This window comes from Serinus canaria, chromosome 1 (assembly GCF_022539315.1).
Source record: "Serinus canaria isolate serCan28SL12 chromosome 1, serCan2020, whole genome shotgun sequence".
Classification (NCBI taxonomy): domain Eukaryota; kingdom Metazoa; phylum Chordata; class Aves; order Passeriformes; family Fringillidae; genus Serinus; species Serinus canaria.
In genome coordinates this window covers 88,710,515-88,728,184 of record NC_066313.1, presented here as the reverse complement: position 1 = coordinate 88,728,184, position 17,670 = coordinate 88,710,515, and the positions used below count along the sequence as shown (strand labels likewise).

The 17,670-nt window shown below is 43.4% G+C and overlaps 1 protein-coding gene across 3 annotated transcripts in view; it reads right to left on the bottom strand.

Annotated features, from left to right (window-relative positions):
- Positions 1-709: 709 nt before the first annotated feature.
- The window catches only part of ADPRHL1 (ADP-ribosylhydrolase like 1), a 31,042-nt gene continuing 14,081 nt past the window's right edge, over positions 710-17,670 (bottom strand). For 2 of the 3 annotated variants that reach the window (XM_050979893.1, XM_050979897.1), the window contains 4 exons: positions 16,338-16,465; positions 12,786-12,918; positions 11,559-11,712; positions 710-5,753 (listed from right to left, as the gene is read on the bottom strand). In XM_050979893.1, coding sequence (XP_050835850.1) covers positions 1,109-5,753; positions 11,559-11,712; positions 12,786-12,918; positions 16,338-16,465 — 5,060 coding nt within the window. In that variant the 3' untranslated portion in view covers positions 710-1,108. Of the gene's footprint in view, positions 5,754-10,794; positions 11,713-12,785; positions 12,919-16,337; positions 16,466-17,670 lie in introns of those variants that run through there. The other variant, XM_050979905.1, reaches the window with a different exon arrangement.

The following is a 17,670-nucleotide window of genomic DNA, read 5'->3' as shown; positions in this document are numbered from 1 at the left end:
CACACCAGGCAGCAACCCTGCCCTCACTTCTCCCAAAACACCATTCATCACACACAAACCTTTTGCAGAAGATGCTATTATTGTAAACACAAAAATTTACCCCGTTTTTACGATTCAGTGACACTGGCTGCTTTTTACTGCTCTGTTTCACATTGCATTGTAAAATAAAAACTTCCTTAGACTTTAAGTGTGAGCTGAGGCACCTGCCTCATGTCTGCGTGCCCCAGCATTTAGAGTGGGACAGATGTCCCAGGAAAAGCTGAATTGCTATGTCAAAGTGTTGAGCCCCTCTGGCTTACCTTGTCTTCATGGCCTTTCAGCGTTGAGCTTTTTTGAGCTCCTACACTTGTTGCATATTCATTTGCAGTAATTAAGAAACCCTTGAAATGGTGTACCTTTACAACAATAATGCATACAGTATGTATGGCCAAAGTGCAAATAGCTTCAGAGGAGGTTAAATCACAATTTTTCCAATATTAATATTAATGAGGCTGACCATTTGCATTTGCAGTAAATCCCCTTGTAGCATCAATGTCCTTTGAGGATTTTTCTGCAGATAAATGAAGCATTCCCCTCCCTCCCTCACTACATCTGCTAACAGTGTCACTCAGTGCAGCAATAGATCAACAGTTCCTGCTAATCTGTGAAAAGGCAGAGCTTAGAACAAGTGCTTTTTGACATAATTAAAGCTACACTGCCTACCACTATTCCTGGAAGAAGTACTAGCAGAGTTTCATTAGAACAAGTAAATACAAATAGAGTTCAGTCTGAACAGTTGTCTTTGTTACAAACAAAGCCCATTAGTTAGCAAGGAGAACTTGAAGCAGGGCTGAATTCACGCTGATCTCAAAGCCCTTCTCATATTTAATTTATAAACTGATGATTAATTCAGTGATTAGCTAATTCACTTGCAGTGATTAATTTAATTCATGTCTTCAGGCTAATGTTTAAGAAAGAAAAAAACCCTAGCTCTGATAGATGCACATCAATGTCCTTGTGATTAAAAAATGATAATATAATGCCCTGGAGAAAAAAGGAGAAAAGAAAGATCAAGTGAATCGGTAGCATGATCTGTTGTAAGTTCTTGCCTAAGCTGTAGCTGTAGTTTTTAGCTGTGATGTTTAAATGTGTCAGTTACTCTAATGATCAACGGTTTGAAAGCTGAATCTAAGGATCCTTCACTGTAGCTTTCCACTGTGTATTTTGAGAATGGCGTTGCTTTAGAGCAGTCCTCCAGTTCTGCCTTTTTCTCACTTGTTTTGCCAGCTGCCTGCCCACTCCCCTCCCTTTCAGCAGCATCTTTCTCATGCCTCACCAAAGTCTTTGACGAGAGTGCTTTGTATTTCTTAAATCCAGGCTGCTTTCCCCTGTTTCCAGCAGGATTTACCTCATCTTTTGATGCAACATGTGATGATGAGAATGATTTGGGGGATTTCTCTGTATCAGACAAACTGGTCTCTTTTGGGACAGCACTGCTTTTACAGTTTATGCCATTGCTTAGCGATGGAGCTTGATAGCTTCTGAAATCACCCACAGGGCCCTCCTCTCCTGAGCCAACATTGCTGTGCCTCTCTGACTGAGCTGAAGAGCCTAGCTGATATTTCTCTCTTCTCTCAGGTTCACTCTTCTTTTCTGGACTACCAGTTTTATACACTGGTTTTTCATCATGTGGTGGTGGCAAACACTCCTTTTTGACTGTGGCATTATTTTCTTGAGACTTCACAGGCAAATTTGAGTGTGGGGACTGCCACATCCCAGAAGCTGGATCTTTGCTTTTATCTTTTACAGCATTTGCATCAGGCTTTGTAAAACTTTCGGATTCAGTCTCTGGTTTTCCTCCTCCTGGAATATTTTTCTCAGGTTTCAATAGTTTACTTGAAGGAGGTAACGGATGGTTCCCAGAAGCTTGGTATTTTTCTTTCTCTTTCTTTTTTACAGCCTTTTCTTCAGGTGACCTGCTGTCCTCTCCTGCTGGTGTCTTTTGCTTCCTCTCTCCTGAAGCACTTTTTTCTTGAGGCTTCAGCACTTCATTTGAAGAAGGCAGCTTCTCAGAATTTGGATCTTCATCCTTTTCTTTTACAGAACTAGTACCAGGCTTCCTAAAATCTGAAGATTCTGATGTTTTTTGCTTTTGTTCTGCAGTAATTTTTTCTTGAGGATTAACCAATGTTTTTGGTGGTACTGATGGACACTTCCTGGAACTTGGAAGTTCATCTTTCTCTTTTGCAATATTTGTATCAGGTGTCAGAAAATCTTCAAATCTCATTTGCTGTTTGTTTCCTGGATTATTTTCCTCGTGCATTTCTGATTTTCTTGGTGGAGGTAGCTGGTGTTTCCCAGAAAATTGCTGCTCAATATCCTCTTTTACTGCCTCTGTTTCAGGTGATCCAGTGTCTTCTGCTGCTGGTGTCTTTTGCTTCCTCTCTCCTGCAAAGCTTCTGTCTTGACAATTTGGCACTTTGTCTGAAGAAGGTGACTGGAACTTCTCAGAGATATGTTTAGTCTCTTTTTTGTCTGGCTTAGTTTCAGGCTTTACAAGGTCACCTGGTGACATCTGTTTCTGTGTCTCTAGAGAGGTATTGTCCTCATCAGCCATCTTATTGTCCTGACTTGTTGAATGTCTTGGGGGCATTGAATAATTGCTGAAGTCTGACTTGACATTTTGTAGCCCTTCACTGTCATTTGTATGTTTCATTGGCTCATCTGATGGGTCTAGGTTTTTTTTCCTATTATTGTAATAGATGTTTTCATCTCCTGTCACATCCTGTTTGTGTTTCATAAAACCTTCTGGAGATGCTAGATTCTCCAAACTCTCTCCAGTATTTTTCACTCCTTGAATCTCGGTATCATGCTCTAATGAAAGTAACCGGGATGTTTGAAGACTATGAGCATCATTCTCTTTTGGAGAGTTATTATCATGGTCCATAGTATCATTTGGTGTGAATACTTTTTCCTGCTCAAATTCATGCAAGACATTTCTCTCTTCTTTCTCCTCTGTCTCCATGCTCTCAATGTCATGCTTCATGTCATCATCTGAGGAGAAGAGCTTATCCCTTGCATGTTCAGATATTTTATTTTTACTTTTTGCATCCTTCTTTTGGTCTGAGACCAATTCTGTTGATGAAGGAATCGGGTTCTCTTCTAGCATACCACATCCTTGCTTTTTGGTATCATCTAATATTGGTGTTTGGCTCTTCTCCAAGGGTAATAGGGGATTTCCTGCTACTGTGGTTTTATTTTCATGTTTTCCTGGCTTTGTGGTTGAATGTGAAAGACAGTTCTCATGTCTCTGACATGTATTTGTCTCTTTGTCTGTAGAGTTTTCATCTTCTGTTGCATCATCTGGGAAGAATGCTTGGTTCTTAAAACCACACACGGTTTTCTTCTCCTGCATTGTGTCATTCCCACCATTTGTCATTTCATCTGAAGGGGGGTGTGGATGCTTCTCACAGCCATGGCTGTCATGCTCATGTTCCACAGCACCGGCTCCCTGTCCCACCAGATCAAGAGGTGGAAGTGCAGGAGGATTTCTAAGAGTGTGATGGATACCTTGTCCTGCAATCCCACTCATCAATATTGGTAAAGGGGTTGACAAGGGTAACTGCCATGCCTCAGAGTCAGGCCAGGGCATCTCATCTGCAGTGTCCTCTTCATGCTCAATGACAGATTCAGATGGCTTGTAGCAGGTCTCCAGGTCAGTTAAGGAACTCCTTTGCAGGGCTTGATTGTTTGCATGATTCATCCCTTCATTTGATGAAGATAATTTGTCCTTCCCAAAATCTTCTTCTGAAATAAAGGAACTGTGCTTCACAAGGTCACCTGGCAAAGGGCTTTGTGTCTTTTCCAAAGAAGAGGTGTCCTCTTCTGCTGCAGCACCAGGCGTTGGCTCCAGGCTCTCATTTGAGGAGAGTGTAGGTTTGTTCTGATTTGTGTCTGGAACTTGCACGTCCCCACTGGAAACAATAACGTTATTTTGTGAGCTAAAACTCATTTGAGGAGGCTGAGGCTGCATGGTTTTTAATTCATTTTGCATTTGGCTGTTAGGTGTCTTATATTCCTCCTCCTCTATATTTGGGATATCACTGTCATTTTTGCTGGAAGTAGAAGACATTTTGTCTTCACTGTGAAATGTTCCTTCTTTTTTGGCTTCCTTAGAACATTTGCCTCTTAAATCCAGTGCTTCCAGTGCTGGTGGCTTTGTGCCAGAAGCTGGCATTAGGACCATTACCTGTCGATCATTCATTGAAGGCTCAACTTCACAAGATGCTGAAAATTTTGGAGAATAAAATGGCAGTATGTTTTCCAGTGCCTTCTGCTCTGGAACACATTTTTGGCCTGTAAAGAAAGCATCTTTTTCTGGCTCTGTGAGCTCTGTGTCATCTTCATCTGAACAATATACATATAGAGATATTTCAGAAATCTCTCCTGGTTTAGTGTCCTGAGGACTTTGTTCATGGGATCCTTCAGCTGCACTAGAGTCAGGTGAGTCAGAAGGTGGGCTGTCTTCCTTCACACGTTGCAGAGTGTTGGTAATTCCCAATAGTACTGATGTGTCAGGCCCAGCTGGTATGTCAGTCCTGTCACAATCTAGACCACATTCAGGTAAGGGGAGGATGCAGTCTTCAAGAGCTTTGTTTTTATGAGTAGTTGAAGAGTTATTCAGAATAGGATGAAAGTTGGGTCCCTGTTTTGTGGAATCTATTTTATCCTCAGCACAGTTCTTTGCATCTGACATGGCCTCTGGTGCCACCAGTAACTCTTCTTTGTCCTCCCTGACCTGTGCTGCATTTCCCAGGGTTTTGTTCTCTCTGTGGTCTCTGTTGGATCCCTCCTTTTCCTTCAGCAGTGTGCCATGACCGAAAGGCTGCATTGTGGCATTATTTTTCGACCAGCTCCAAGGATGGTTAATTTTGGTAGCCATGCTGAATCTGGGCACTGGAACCATGGAGCACACTAAATTTTGGGACTCTGGACTCTTTATACCTGTGGCTGTCATTGCTGCCATGCGCAGCACTCTGACCTCAGGCTTATGAATAGCTTTTCTGCTGGGGAAGTTTTTAGTCTTTCTCTCACCTTTGCGCAAGAGTGATGCTTTCACCTCTGCAGCTGAGCAGAGAGTGCTTTGTTCAAACTTCTCCTTCAGTTTGGACAAGACTGAATTCTTGTTGACTATTTTTGGCAAACTGCTGTTTGCTCCCTTCTTTTTCCAGCTGGGAGAATTCTCCTTGGCTTCTTTTTCTTCAGCAGCTAAAAATTTCTTCAGGATGTTCTTCACTGTGTTTTTCCCAGTCACACACCTTGCCCTCTCGCTGGGTGCTGTGTCTGCATCCTCATCCACTGCTTTTCCATCTCCCTTCCTGTCTCTACTTCTGTCCAGCTTGTTACCAGCCCTGCTCAGCCACATCTTCTCTTTAATGACCAGTTTGCCAACTTCTCTTCTCTTCTTGGTGTACGGCTCGCGATTGTTGTTTAGAAACCTGGACCGCAAGAGCTGAAATCTGGTTGGATACTGAACCCTGACTGGATCTTGACATGGTTGGTTAGAGCTCACCTGGTTTTCTTTACCTTCTGCCCATTTTGTCCTCTTGTTGCTGATCTGCGGATCGCCGGCTGCAAGCTCGGTGATATATTGCAGCAGGCTGCTGAGAACAGCAAAGGCTCCTTGCTCTGTTGCCATCCTGTTGAGCTTCTTCTTCAGCACCAGAGGGTCTATAAGCATCTTATTATCTCCACAGAACTGTGCGCTTTTGGTGCTGTGCAAGAGAAAACATAAATATCTTTTCAAGTTGTCAGCATTGTCGCTACCTTCTTACTTTGCTTTAATGGCATGCTGCTACGCATGAAATGGAAAAAAACCCACTTAAAAGTAGAACTTCTCAACAGATGTTAGTGGCCTGTTAAAAAGCATGCAAAGTGCTCAACAAGCTTCATGAGGCATGGTGTAGCAGGAATGTCAGGACTTCACATCGTCCCACACAGCACTGTCAGCTCTTTCTTCTGTGTTTTGTGGGCAGTAGAAGCACTTAGGAAAGCAAGCAATGCTAGTCGGGCTCACTGCATCTCCTCTGTGCCACTAGTCCTTCATTTAGAATTACCATGTCCTAAAGTGAGGGTAACGCTGAAGGTATGTTCCTTTCCTGCTAGGTAAAGTGTAGGTAAAGACAAATACGATGAGATTGCAGTTAGCATGAAACCATGGTTCTGTCTCTGGTTTATAACCATTTAAATAAAATATCAAGGCTGAGGGGCCCAAATGCACCACTGATGATTTCTACTACTGGTATATCTGAGAAGTCAGTACATACCTCCCCAAAATTTAAAAAAACCACAACAGGGTTGCTGTTATTTGCTTTTTGATAGCATTCAAATCCCACATCAGGACTATGCTCTTAAATCTTCTTTGTTAAGGCTATCACCACAACAACAACCCTGGAAATGTCCCTTCACTACAACCTCTTTTAATCTGGAGGAAGAAGGAAGGTATGTTGGACCTTTGCTTGTTTGAAGAATCAGGCCCTTGGACAGCTGGGGATTTAGGCAATACTTTAATTGGTGTGGATCAGTTACTAAATAAAATACTGAACTCAGCACAAAAGCTGGAGCTTGAAGTCAATAACAATAGATAGGTCTAGGAGGGAAAAATCAAGAGGTGTCAGCTTTCTGACACCATGAAAATCGGGAAGGTTACTTCACCATGAAGTGAAATAGCTTTGTGCACAGAATGCAGCCTGCATACCCACAGGGGATTAATTTTTATGACCAGAAGTGGAATAAAAATTTCTTTAAATTAAGTCCACATGTAGAAAATGAAGAAAGGCTGCAAAGAGGATCATCCTTTAGGGAGTGTCAAGCTTGGAAAGTTGGGGAAGGCCCAGCTGTGCCCCAGCAACTGGCACACCATGGCCTCTGAAGGAAACTGGACCCGGCCCCCCACTGCAATATTATGGAGGCTGTTTGCAAAGTGAAGGGCTGGTCCTTGTCCAGTTGGGTTGTGATATTTGGATTCCATTTGGCTGCATTTCAAGTGCACATATTGAAAATTACATCCCTCAGCTGCATTTGCCATCTTGAATGGAAGAAGGTCTATTTATAATGACTTTGTAGGTATTTTTAAAGGCCAATAAAAGAAAAAAGCCTGACAATTGGCCCATGTCTAATGTGGCAAACAATACCTCGTCGGTTTTGATAGGGAATAAGCACATTTCAGCATAGCACAGGTGGTATCATCCACCCTTTCCCTTACCAAATTGACCACAGCCAAAGAGGCAAAGCTTCTGTGTTACACCAAGAAGCCCATTTGTCCCAACTGTGGGAATTTTCAGAATTAAGAAGGAACCAAAATTCAGAGTATAAATGGCTAAAAATATCCAAGTTCACTCCCTCTGTTGCAAGTCTGCTGATATTTTAACTGCAAGCTTACCATCCCTCTCCTCCCTAACCAATGTCTGGTATATTCAGAAAAACACGTGGGGCCATCAACCAATGTGCTTCAGGGTCATCTCATCTCTCAGAACAGCAGGGGAACCAGATGCCCTGCTTGCCCCTCCGTTCTCGACTGCTTTGATTGCTATAAATGGCCACAGCAAAAAACAGACTAGTCTTGTTTTCAGGATAGCCAAACTACTATTGATTGTGAAGGAAAGGAGATCAGACCCTCTCTGCTAGGAATATTCACTGTAATTAATCACATATGAGCTATTAAATTCAAACAACTTTGTTAAAATATTCAGCTCTATTCAGGGATTTCCTTTTCCATGTTAGAGTGTTATTATAGGATGCCATCTGAAATGTAGCATTTGTGGGAATACTGCATTGCCTTAAGTACCAAGACATGTTGCATGGGTTGAGTGGTCCATATTCACCAGCCAGCAGCAGAAAATGAACAAACAGCTATGGCACCTATTTAGGGCATCTGCACTTCTTCCAAGAAGACGTCACCTGCAAATGACCATCGTGACCACATAAATCTGAAATGCATTCTGTGCCAGGGCAGTGGTACAATGACACTGAATTCTGAGACCACCAGAAAAAATGGAGGTGGTGATGAGGTGCTGCTTTAACCTAGTGTTTGGGAAACACCATGGTTTCCCCTCAAAGAAGGAGGCCTCAGTAAGAGACTTCTCATGTTTGGGAGCATGACCACCATTCTCAAAAGGCTAAGTCATCATCCCTAATTTTTCCTTACAGTCTTTTCCCAAGTTGCATCCTGCTGCTCCTAAACTATGTTAACTATCAATTAAATATAGTCATCTCTATATCAACTACAGTCAATTCTAATCCCATTGGGAGTATCCAGACAGGTAGTCCCCATGCTCGAGGGAACCCCATGCCAGCAGAATTCACTTCCCAGCACTGTGAGCTATGCCACAGGACAAGGCAGATATCTGGGCTCCTCCCTGATCCTGCAAAATGCAGGATGTGTTTTATCTCCCTCACCCCTAACATGTGCTTTATCTTCCTCACTCCTCTCTTCCCCTGGAGACGCTGGTTTCCACTCATTCCACAGTAATGACTGTGATGTGCCTCAATGTGCTGCTGGTTATGGAAGCTGGTTTATGCTGCTGCATGGTTTTCAGTGTCTGGAGAACAGACTGCTTGGACCTGTAGAGGAGGCAAGGCCACCTTCAAAGGTTTCCTGTCCTCTTGGCCTACAAATAATTAAGATGCATAAGACAGGCTGCTTAGTTACTTATTTATAGGTTCTTTGGGGACACTTATCACAGGCAGCATCAGAGTGGTAACAGCCTAATATGCTAATGGGCAGCAGTGCAACCCTATCCCGCTGGCGGGCCTGTCCCAGAGAAAACTCTGTAGTGGATACTCCTGTGTCACAGGCAGAGAGGAGAGCTGAGGTGCCAAGGCCAAGGGACAGGAGCTGGCACTCTCTCCCAGACCTGCCTACTGCCTCCTGCACCAGTGCCCTCCAGCCTTTCTATTCAGTTAGGGGTACAGATGCTGCTGAGTAGCAGGGCGTGGTGGAATCCCATGGCATTTGCTAAAAGCATACAGTTGTAGGATTTTCTGGTTTAGTGTCTCTGGCTTGGAAAAGAGAAGGCCCTGTCTCCTGATCCTGAATTTCATGTTAAATATCTGATCACTGTTTCAGACACTCTGGCAGCCCAAAGGACTGGCTGTTGCAGGGACAGTGGCATGGGCAGCAGGAAACAGCACTATGGAGGCCTCATCAAATAACAAGAAACAAATTGATAAACACTGTCCTGCAAAAGCTGTCAGAGATCAATGAGATTGGTCTGCCTTACTGTTGGTAGGCTCTGGGGAAATGGCCATGAGCTGGAGTGTGCAAAGCACTGCATCTCATGGCCTCCCTCATCCCTGGGCATCCCTACCTGTCTCTGTGTGGTGTTTGGTCAAAAGACCTGCCCCTAGATAAGGAAAACAACCAGGAGCAGCTCTGCCCACTCAAAATGATGCACAGGCCTTTTGAGTGTGTTCAGTGAAATGATGGCCAAGGCACTGCTCACCCCAACAGCTGCAGAAATGGTGCTTTAGAGGATCAGTCCTTATTTTTCAATGAGATTTTCCTACTGATCTCTGAAACACAACTTGGTCCTGCTCAGGTTGGATAGAAGGTAAAGTGGAAAAAATTATAAATCCCCTTAATATTTGTCAGTGATTATTTTTTTTTCTAAAGGAAGAAGAAAAGCCAAAGTACTAGAAAAAGTCCTACCTTATGCAGAATATGTTCTTCTCTCTTCTCTACTGCTGAATTTATTACAGGAATGCTAGAGGCATCCTAAACTAGCAGCAATATTTTCAGAAAGTCTTGGTATTCTCTGGCACCAAAAGCTACTGACACAATTGCTGCCTTTGGTTTAACACATCTCCAAAGCAAACAAGGAAGCACCTTGCGAAGCTGCCAAGAGAAAACATGCTACAACAACAGAGCGAGAGGTAAGGCGCAGTACGGAAACCTTCCCATATGGACATTGTCATGCAGGCTGCTATTCCTACTGACAGGCATCACCTGCTCCTGGGTCTGCCACACAACATCCCAGGGATGATTCCAGCAAGGGCTTACATGGAAAAAGGCGTAGGAAAGTACTCATGTATTTTTAGCTATCTTTTTAAAACACAGTTCAGCAGCTGGAGAAAGACAGGAGAAACCAACACCACGTAGGCAATCACGCATGGTGGAAATGAGAAAGTATTATGTTGACCTCACTTTCTGAACTTCTAAAGTAAAACAAGAGGTTAAATGTGGGAACAAATTTTGAGCTCACTTCTGTGTTATTTCATTGAGGATTCCATATTTGTGCCTGTGCTGCTCTTTGGGGGCATTAGGATATCCTTCATCAAGCCTACTGTTTGCTTTGTTTATGATATGCAACTTCTAACCCAATCGTAGTTTCCTGGTTTTCTTGAAAAATGAGAAAATAAAAGAAAAAGGAAAAATGAAAAGAAAGGTGAAAAAAGGGAAAGGGAAAGGAAAAGAAAGAAGGATGAAAAAAAGGACAAGAAAAAAAAAATTAAAAAGAAAAAAGAAAAAAGAAGAAAAAAATGTTTAAAAATAACTTGGAGAGGAAATGTGAGATGAAGCTAGGCAAGGAAAGGAAAAAAGAACAAAAGATAATGAAATGAAGGGGGGAAAAATTAAAAAGGTAAAGCAGTTGTAACTTTTCTTCTTGGGGTTTTCATGGTGCTCAGACTTGTGAAATGTATCACAGACTAACTGTTGACCTATTACAACTGGTTGAAGACCTCAGCCAAAAATTCTGATACTGATACAGCAACATATAATCTGTACAATCTAAAAATAAAGACTGATACTTAGAAAATATTGCAAGATTAATTTATTTACAAATATTTCAGCCAGTTATATTTTAGAGAAAGTTTTCTTCTGAAGACTGAATAAGAATAAAAACATAATTCGGAAATTTTAGACACATTGATAAGAAATTTTAGACACACTGACGCTTTGCTTGTTCCTTGGAGGTATTTTTAGTGTTGGCTTTTCCTTTTCTGGAAGCTTCTAATGTAACAATACCTTACACCACAGTGCTGATACAGGGATCAGTGAGTCATTAAAAGCTAATCCATGAGACATTAGGTTTACAAGTGTCACAGACACATTAGATTTGAGAACAAGGAGGGACACGGTGGTGAAAGGATTGTCAAATATACAGAGAATGCCCCCATGAGTGGATACTACCATTAGTTTTGCAAGAAAGCATTAGTTCTGAAAATTAATTTCAAATGTGTAATTACTGGAAACAGCTGTTTAAGAAGTGGTATTATAGCAAGTTAGACTGAAATCAGTCGAAAGATGTTTTATTTCTTTTTTGCCATTTGAGGTTTAAGCAGCACTCCTTATATTTAGAAATCCCTACATCTGTAAAAAACCCACAAATATCACATATATCTAATCAGTCTAATGATTCTAATCAGTCAAATAACTCAGCTATCTTCACTTGCACGCAATGTACACAGAGCTCTTCAGACTAACTCTGGGCTACTTCCTTCACCATGAATGTCAGTCAGATATCTACAGGGTTTGATATAATCTTTAGAGAAAGAGAAAATGGCAGAAACTGCTTTACTTTTCCTCCATGGATAGTCGGTAAAGGTTCTCGCCCAGGAACTCGAGCCTCTCCCTTTGTTCCAGGTCCTGGTACAAGCCCTTGGGTACCTTGCTCAGGCCGTAGACCAGGCCAAACAGGCAGCCCGCGATGGAGCCCGTGGCCGCGCTCTCCCCTGCAGGTTAAAACACAGTTGCAGTGCTCTCTTAGTGTCACCTCCACACACAGCCAAAAACTGCCCTGCCTGGAGGAGGGAGCATGCCACACTGATGGAGGGAGCGTTCCAACATGTATTCCAGCATATGGAGCGAAGTGGGGGCGTGTTGGGTCAGTCCTAAAGGCAATCTAAAGCAAGAGAGTGGTGCCAAGGCAAGCACATGGAGGGGCCACTGTGGTGCGCACTCCTGGGCTGGGAGCTCCCTTGGTTTTGGGAAAATCTACCCCAGCACAGCAGCTCTTGCAGGCAGCTAGCCATTGCTAAGAACAACGGAGGGAATAATAGTTCCAGGGCTGTCTACTATACAACAAAGGTTCGGGACTGGAGAGTGTCACATCCTGCTGCACAGCACAGTGCTGGCTCTAAAACAACCAGCTCTGCAGAGGAGCACTGGGTCTCTGTGCATGCAGTGCCTGTGGGTTTGTGCCTGCCAGAGTCTGCAGTGGGAACTGTGAGCTCTCACCACGGTGTTGGGGCAGGTGAGAGGCCCAGAACCTCTGCAAAGGGCCCACCCCACACAGGGAGGGAGTGGGTGATTCAGGGCTGGTCCTACCCCTAGCTATGCTGGCCCTCCCAAAAGCCCGGCACGATGCTTCTGCTAATGAGAAAGTTCCCTCTCACAAAGCTGTGGAAGTCCTTAACTGCGTGCCTCCAAGTGCTGGATTTTATTTGGCTAGTACTTGTTTGGGCGCTGTAGTATTTTTCTCCCTAACTTGGTTTCATTACATGCAGCAAAAAGGTTGCTTTGCCAAACGTGCTTGTGTTCTGTCAGGATCTGTCAGCCCTTTAGAAAGCTGTACTGGACTTAGACCTCATGTACCTCTGGTGGAGCCATGAGAAAGCATGGAACAGCATTTGAAAAGTGCTGTAAATGGCTTGTGTGGCAGCTGCTGCCAGAACAATAGGGTTAAGAGGCTAAAAGCAGAGGTGACAATGTTACAGACAACATGGCAGATTGGGGGGCTGACAGCCAGGGGGGCTCTATCCCGGCCCTGGTGAGGGAGCAGGGGGGGAGGCACAGGGACCCTCACCTCCGTGGAACATGGAGCGGTTGCAGAGCTCCGTCCAGTCCCCCCCACAGCCCATGAGGGCATCGTACGCGATCATGGGGGCGTCGTGGCCGCGTCGTCCCCCCCGGCCTTCGGAGCTCCAGCGCCGGTAAGTCTGTGGAGACACAGTTCTGTCAGGGCGGGGCACTGGAGCTGCAGGCCTGGGGCTCGGCCACGCCGGGCTGGGGTCTCCCCTGCTGAGCGGGAATGGCTCCTCGGGCTGGGAAAGGGCGGCAGGGGCTGTGCTGTGGCTCCTCTGCTGCGGCCTGGGACGAGCCTCAGCAGCAGCTCCAGCAGTCCTGGTGGTGCCTGAGGTGCCGGTATAAGCCTGCACTCCAGCTTAATGCACCAGGCCAAGAGGCTGGTTTAAGCAAGCCAGAAATGCCAAAAAGTAGATCAAGACAGATTTCAAGTTCACATCCTAGAAATTCCTTAATTTTTCCTTATAAAAAATTACGGTTGGTAAGGACATACTTCGTCAGACCTCTTACTGCCTCAAGGAATATTCTCAAGTCCTCTTGTCACACGTTTGCAGATGTTTTCAATTAGCAAATGTTCTGATCCAGTAATTTCTTTAGACTATGTAATTCAAGCCCATTTCTCTGCCTTTTTCTCACCAAGCCTTTTCTCTCCTCTTCTAAAAGCAGTTGTTGAACAAAAGGGAAAATAATCTGCGAATGTAAGAAACAGTCCTTTCCCAGGAGAAGAAGGCAGGAGAAAGAGCTCCAAACCTAGTTTGGAGATTTGCAAAGGAAAATTTGATTCTCTCTAGAGCAGGTACCTCCAGCTCCAAATCCCCAAATTATCTCAACATGAATAAATTAATAGTTAAAAATTATCATCCTATTAAGAAGTGGGCAGCTTTATTTCCTGATGTTTAACTTACATCATGTCAAGTTGGATGTTGCTGGTTGCCTGGCTCTTGGCTTCTGCATTATGTATGAAGGGTTGGCATTTCTCTCTATTCACTTTCACCTGAGCTATTTCATACTTGGTTGAGATTTATCTACACATACATCAGACATGGCAGAGTTGGACTGCAGCTTCACTCTATGCTTTGTTTCTTTTGTTTTTTTACAATTTAGAGAGATTATTTATGCCTTAATGCCATTCTCTGCCTCACGCAAATTTCCAGCCCTATTGCTGCAGTTTGGATGCTGGTGGAGCAGCACAGACAGATTTTCAAAGGCAGGAGGGCTCAGCACGAAGGGGCTATTCTGGGTGTGCAGCCAGGCTGCTCAAGTGTCACCCCAGTTATTCCTCCTCATCCCTGATGCTCTGCACACGTCCGATGTCATCTCGCCTTGCTGAAACAGCTTTACATTGCAGATAGCTGTCCTGGAACTGAACCTGGCAGGACTTAACTGCCCCAAGGCAGCATTTCCCAAACTGCTTCCTTCTCCTTTCAGCTCCAGTGCCCTTGTGCTGTGCTGTGGCACCAGCCCAGCTTGCCTTGGGTGGGCCAGCAAGGACCTAGGACTTGGATGGGGTGTTAGCATGCACTCTCCTGCTGAAGGCACTGAGCTGCTGCCAAGCCCAGGAGGTAATTCACATCTCCTCTCCTTGCTGTCAACCCCTGCCACCAGTAATTACAGCTGCCTCTGACTTCCCCACCCTTCAGGAGCTGACCCTCTGCTGGCTAGCGCTCCTTTTCCAGTGTTTTTTTTCCCCCCTTTTCTGGGTTCTCACTGCTGGTTTAAGCAACTCCATCCTAAGGAAGCAAGGTCCTTATAGTCTAATTGTCCTGGATGACTTTGCTTTTGTTCCTCCCTCATTTTGTAGCATATTGTGTCCATCACAGGAAGGTAAGTCAGGCAAGTATTTTGTTTGCAGAACCAAGGTTGATCCCATATGCTGAGCAATGTCTGCCCATTCTCTGTGTATCTAACATCTTCCAAAGGTACATCGCTGAAAAATTATAGATGCCATTTATAGAGAATGTGGCTTTTGCTGCTAAGCATTTCAGAGTATGACTTCTTTTTGGGAGGGAAATTGCCTTTGAAACATGCTTGGTTCAATCCAAGCCACATTTGAGGGCTTCACTTTCACCTACAGCTGGCAGAAAGGTGCACCTGGCCAAGCAGGAACCTGCATGCGGTGACCCGTGGGCAAGGGCTGTGCCAGATACTGGTGCTCTATTAACTGCATGTGGAAAGGCAACTGGCTGTATTCCCAAACACAAGGGGACAGATAGTCTGGAGGGAAGGCAAAGGGAGGGCATTCCTGGGGAAAAGCCAGGCAGAACAGTTACCTTCTCCTCATCTCTCCTTTCCATACCTATTAGCACCCTAATAGTGTCTTGACTTCTGCCAGGCTATGATCTCTGCCTGATGGGGGAGTTGGAGGGTCAAGCCCATTTTTCCTTTCTTGTTCATCAAAATACATAGCTCAGTAGGCCAACAGTAGGGTAATGAAGGTAAATTTTGCTTCTGCATTAGAAATTCATACAGTTCCCTCTTGAAATAATAATCGGAAATTACTGTTTGGTTTAATCTCTCCTAAAGCTTTGCAGAGACTTCAGTAGTACTGGAAGGAATATAAAACTAGTAGCAAATTCATGGCACTGAATTAGTAAAATAAACCTGGAAAGGAATATTCCTTATATTTAGAGCGAGCAATTTCTTTTTATCCACAGTCAATTGGACTTCCATAGGCACCTTTCACTGCACAGATAATCACCTAAAAATACACGAAGTGACTTGTAAGCATAGAACTATACTTACATAACCTGGAAAAAAGGGATTGATTTATGGCAAAAGGTGCCAAGAACCACATACTTATTGCTTAACTGCTAAGTGGAGAGCTTTGGGGGGTGCCAGCCCATATCAGATAGCTGTAAACAGCAGGGAAGAAGACACATTATTTCTCTCGAGCTAAGAAGATATGACCAGCAAAGAAAAGATCATGTACATTATAAAATAGTATCTCATGGAATGTGGTGAAACACCATCTCAAGACATTTAAAACTAGCTTGGCACAGCCCAGGTTGGCAGCAAATCAATCACTTGGGATGCCTGTCTTCTGCTCAAAGGACCAAAAAATCATAGACTGGTTTGGATTGGAAGAGACCTTTAAAGACCACTGAGTTCTAATTCCCTGCCATGATCAGGGACACCCTCCACAAAACATGACTAAATCCAGACTCTGATACCTGGGGGTATTTTTGTCAGACTCTGGCCACAGCTCCATTAGGCTTTAATGAGAGCCCTAGGCAGGACATTTGCCTTTTCCACCCTCAGACAGTATTGGCCCATATTTTGTACCTGCTCAGGGTAACAGACCATTAAGCCTGCCTCTCTGCACCTGTTTTCTCCCAGGGCAGCAAACCCAGGACTGGTGGTAACTGTTTGTTTTTTTTTTAAGCTAACATAAAACTGGGTCAAGGTTGAGAGTTGTTTTTTTCTTTCTTAAAATTAAAGAAAAAAAAAAATCCTGACTACAGTGGCACTGTCATCAGTTGAAAAATAGTGGTCTCTTTGAAAATACCTCTGCTGGTTCAGAGCCATCCCAAGAACTTTTGGAAATTGCAGTTACCTTTTCTCTCTCCTCTGCATCATAGTTAGCTGGAAAGACAGGTTGATTCTGATTTTCCTCATTGATTTCTCTCTCCTCCAAATAAAACTGCCACTTCGCTTCAAAGTAAAACCAGTGCTCCTGATATTCTGAAGGCAAAAGAAATTAATGATGTAGTATTTAATTTCAAGAACATTTTCAATTTTGCTTTAACATATTTTCAGAATAATGACTGACATGAAACCCCAGGTATTTTACAGTAATATACTGCATATATACTAAGTATGTATGGAGCAGGATTTCTAATTGAAAACAGAGGATGCAATAAAGAAAATACTTTCAGAATTTTGTGCTATTTTAATGTCATTTAATATATATCAAGATGAAATTTTACAAGAATTTATGGAAGAGCACTCCAAGGAAAAGGTAAGAGTCCACAAAAAGAAAATAATCAATTATTTGCCAGTTTTTATTCCTTTACTATGATTAAAAAATATCTAAAAATGCTTCCACATCCTAAATACAATTGGCCACCTACCTCAGCTATCAACTTTTAATTGCATAAATTCTTCAGTATTTCTGTTCTATTTTTATAGCATTTATTTTGTGATCATTCAGGAAAAAACAGATAGGAAAGTCCAAAATTTTCATTTGCATATATTATAATCCATATCGAATGTAGCAAAGGGATAAATAACACACACATCTGCTACCTGTGCCCATAGAAGTAAGCCTTTTTTACTAACAACGTCTGTCTCCTTTTTTTCTGTCACTTTGGGAAGTGATCTCTCATCATGCGTAATGTTCCCCATGTAAATAAACTTATTAAATTTAGTTTCTTTTCAAGCCAATGCTCTGGTTCACCCTTTTTATAAAGGCTTGAAAAGGCACCTAAGTCAGCCACACTGGACTGTTAAGCACATACACATGCACCTGCCTGCAGAACTGAGACTGGAGGGAAACCCTGCCTGGCAAGCTGAGAGGGGTCAGGAGTTAGAGAACAGTGAGGTGGCCTGGATGGCTAAGTATGCCAAGGTAAACTAGTAGTTTGGGATGAGACTGTGTAAAATAAAATTTAACATTCCTGCTTTTTCCCTGTCTCTCTCCTGCTTGGCTGCTCAGTGGTGTGTGCTGCAAGGGCTGAGAAGCACACGCAAAGCACAACCAAACCATTCACCTGAAGGATGCAATCTGATTTTGCTTCTTTTCCTAAAACGCCACAGTGGTGACTCTCTTTGGCAATTAAGATCTTTAAAGGGCTTTTTTGTACAAATCCAAGCTGCTTTGTAGGACCTGATACTTTCACAGAGTTGTCAGCTGCCAGTTCTCCAGCCCCAGATAGTGATGAGCTTTT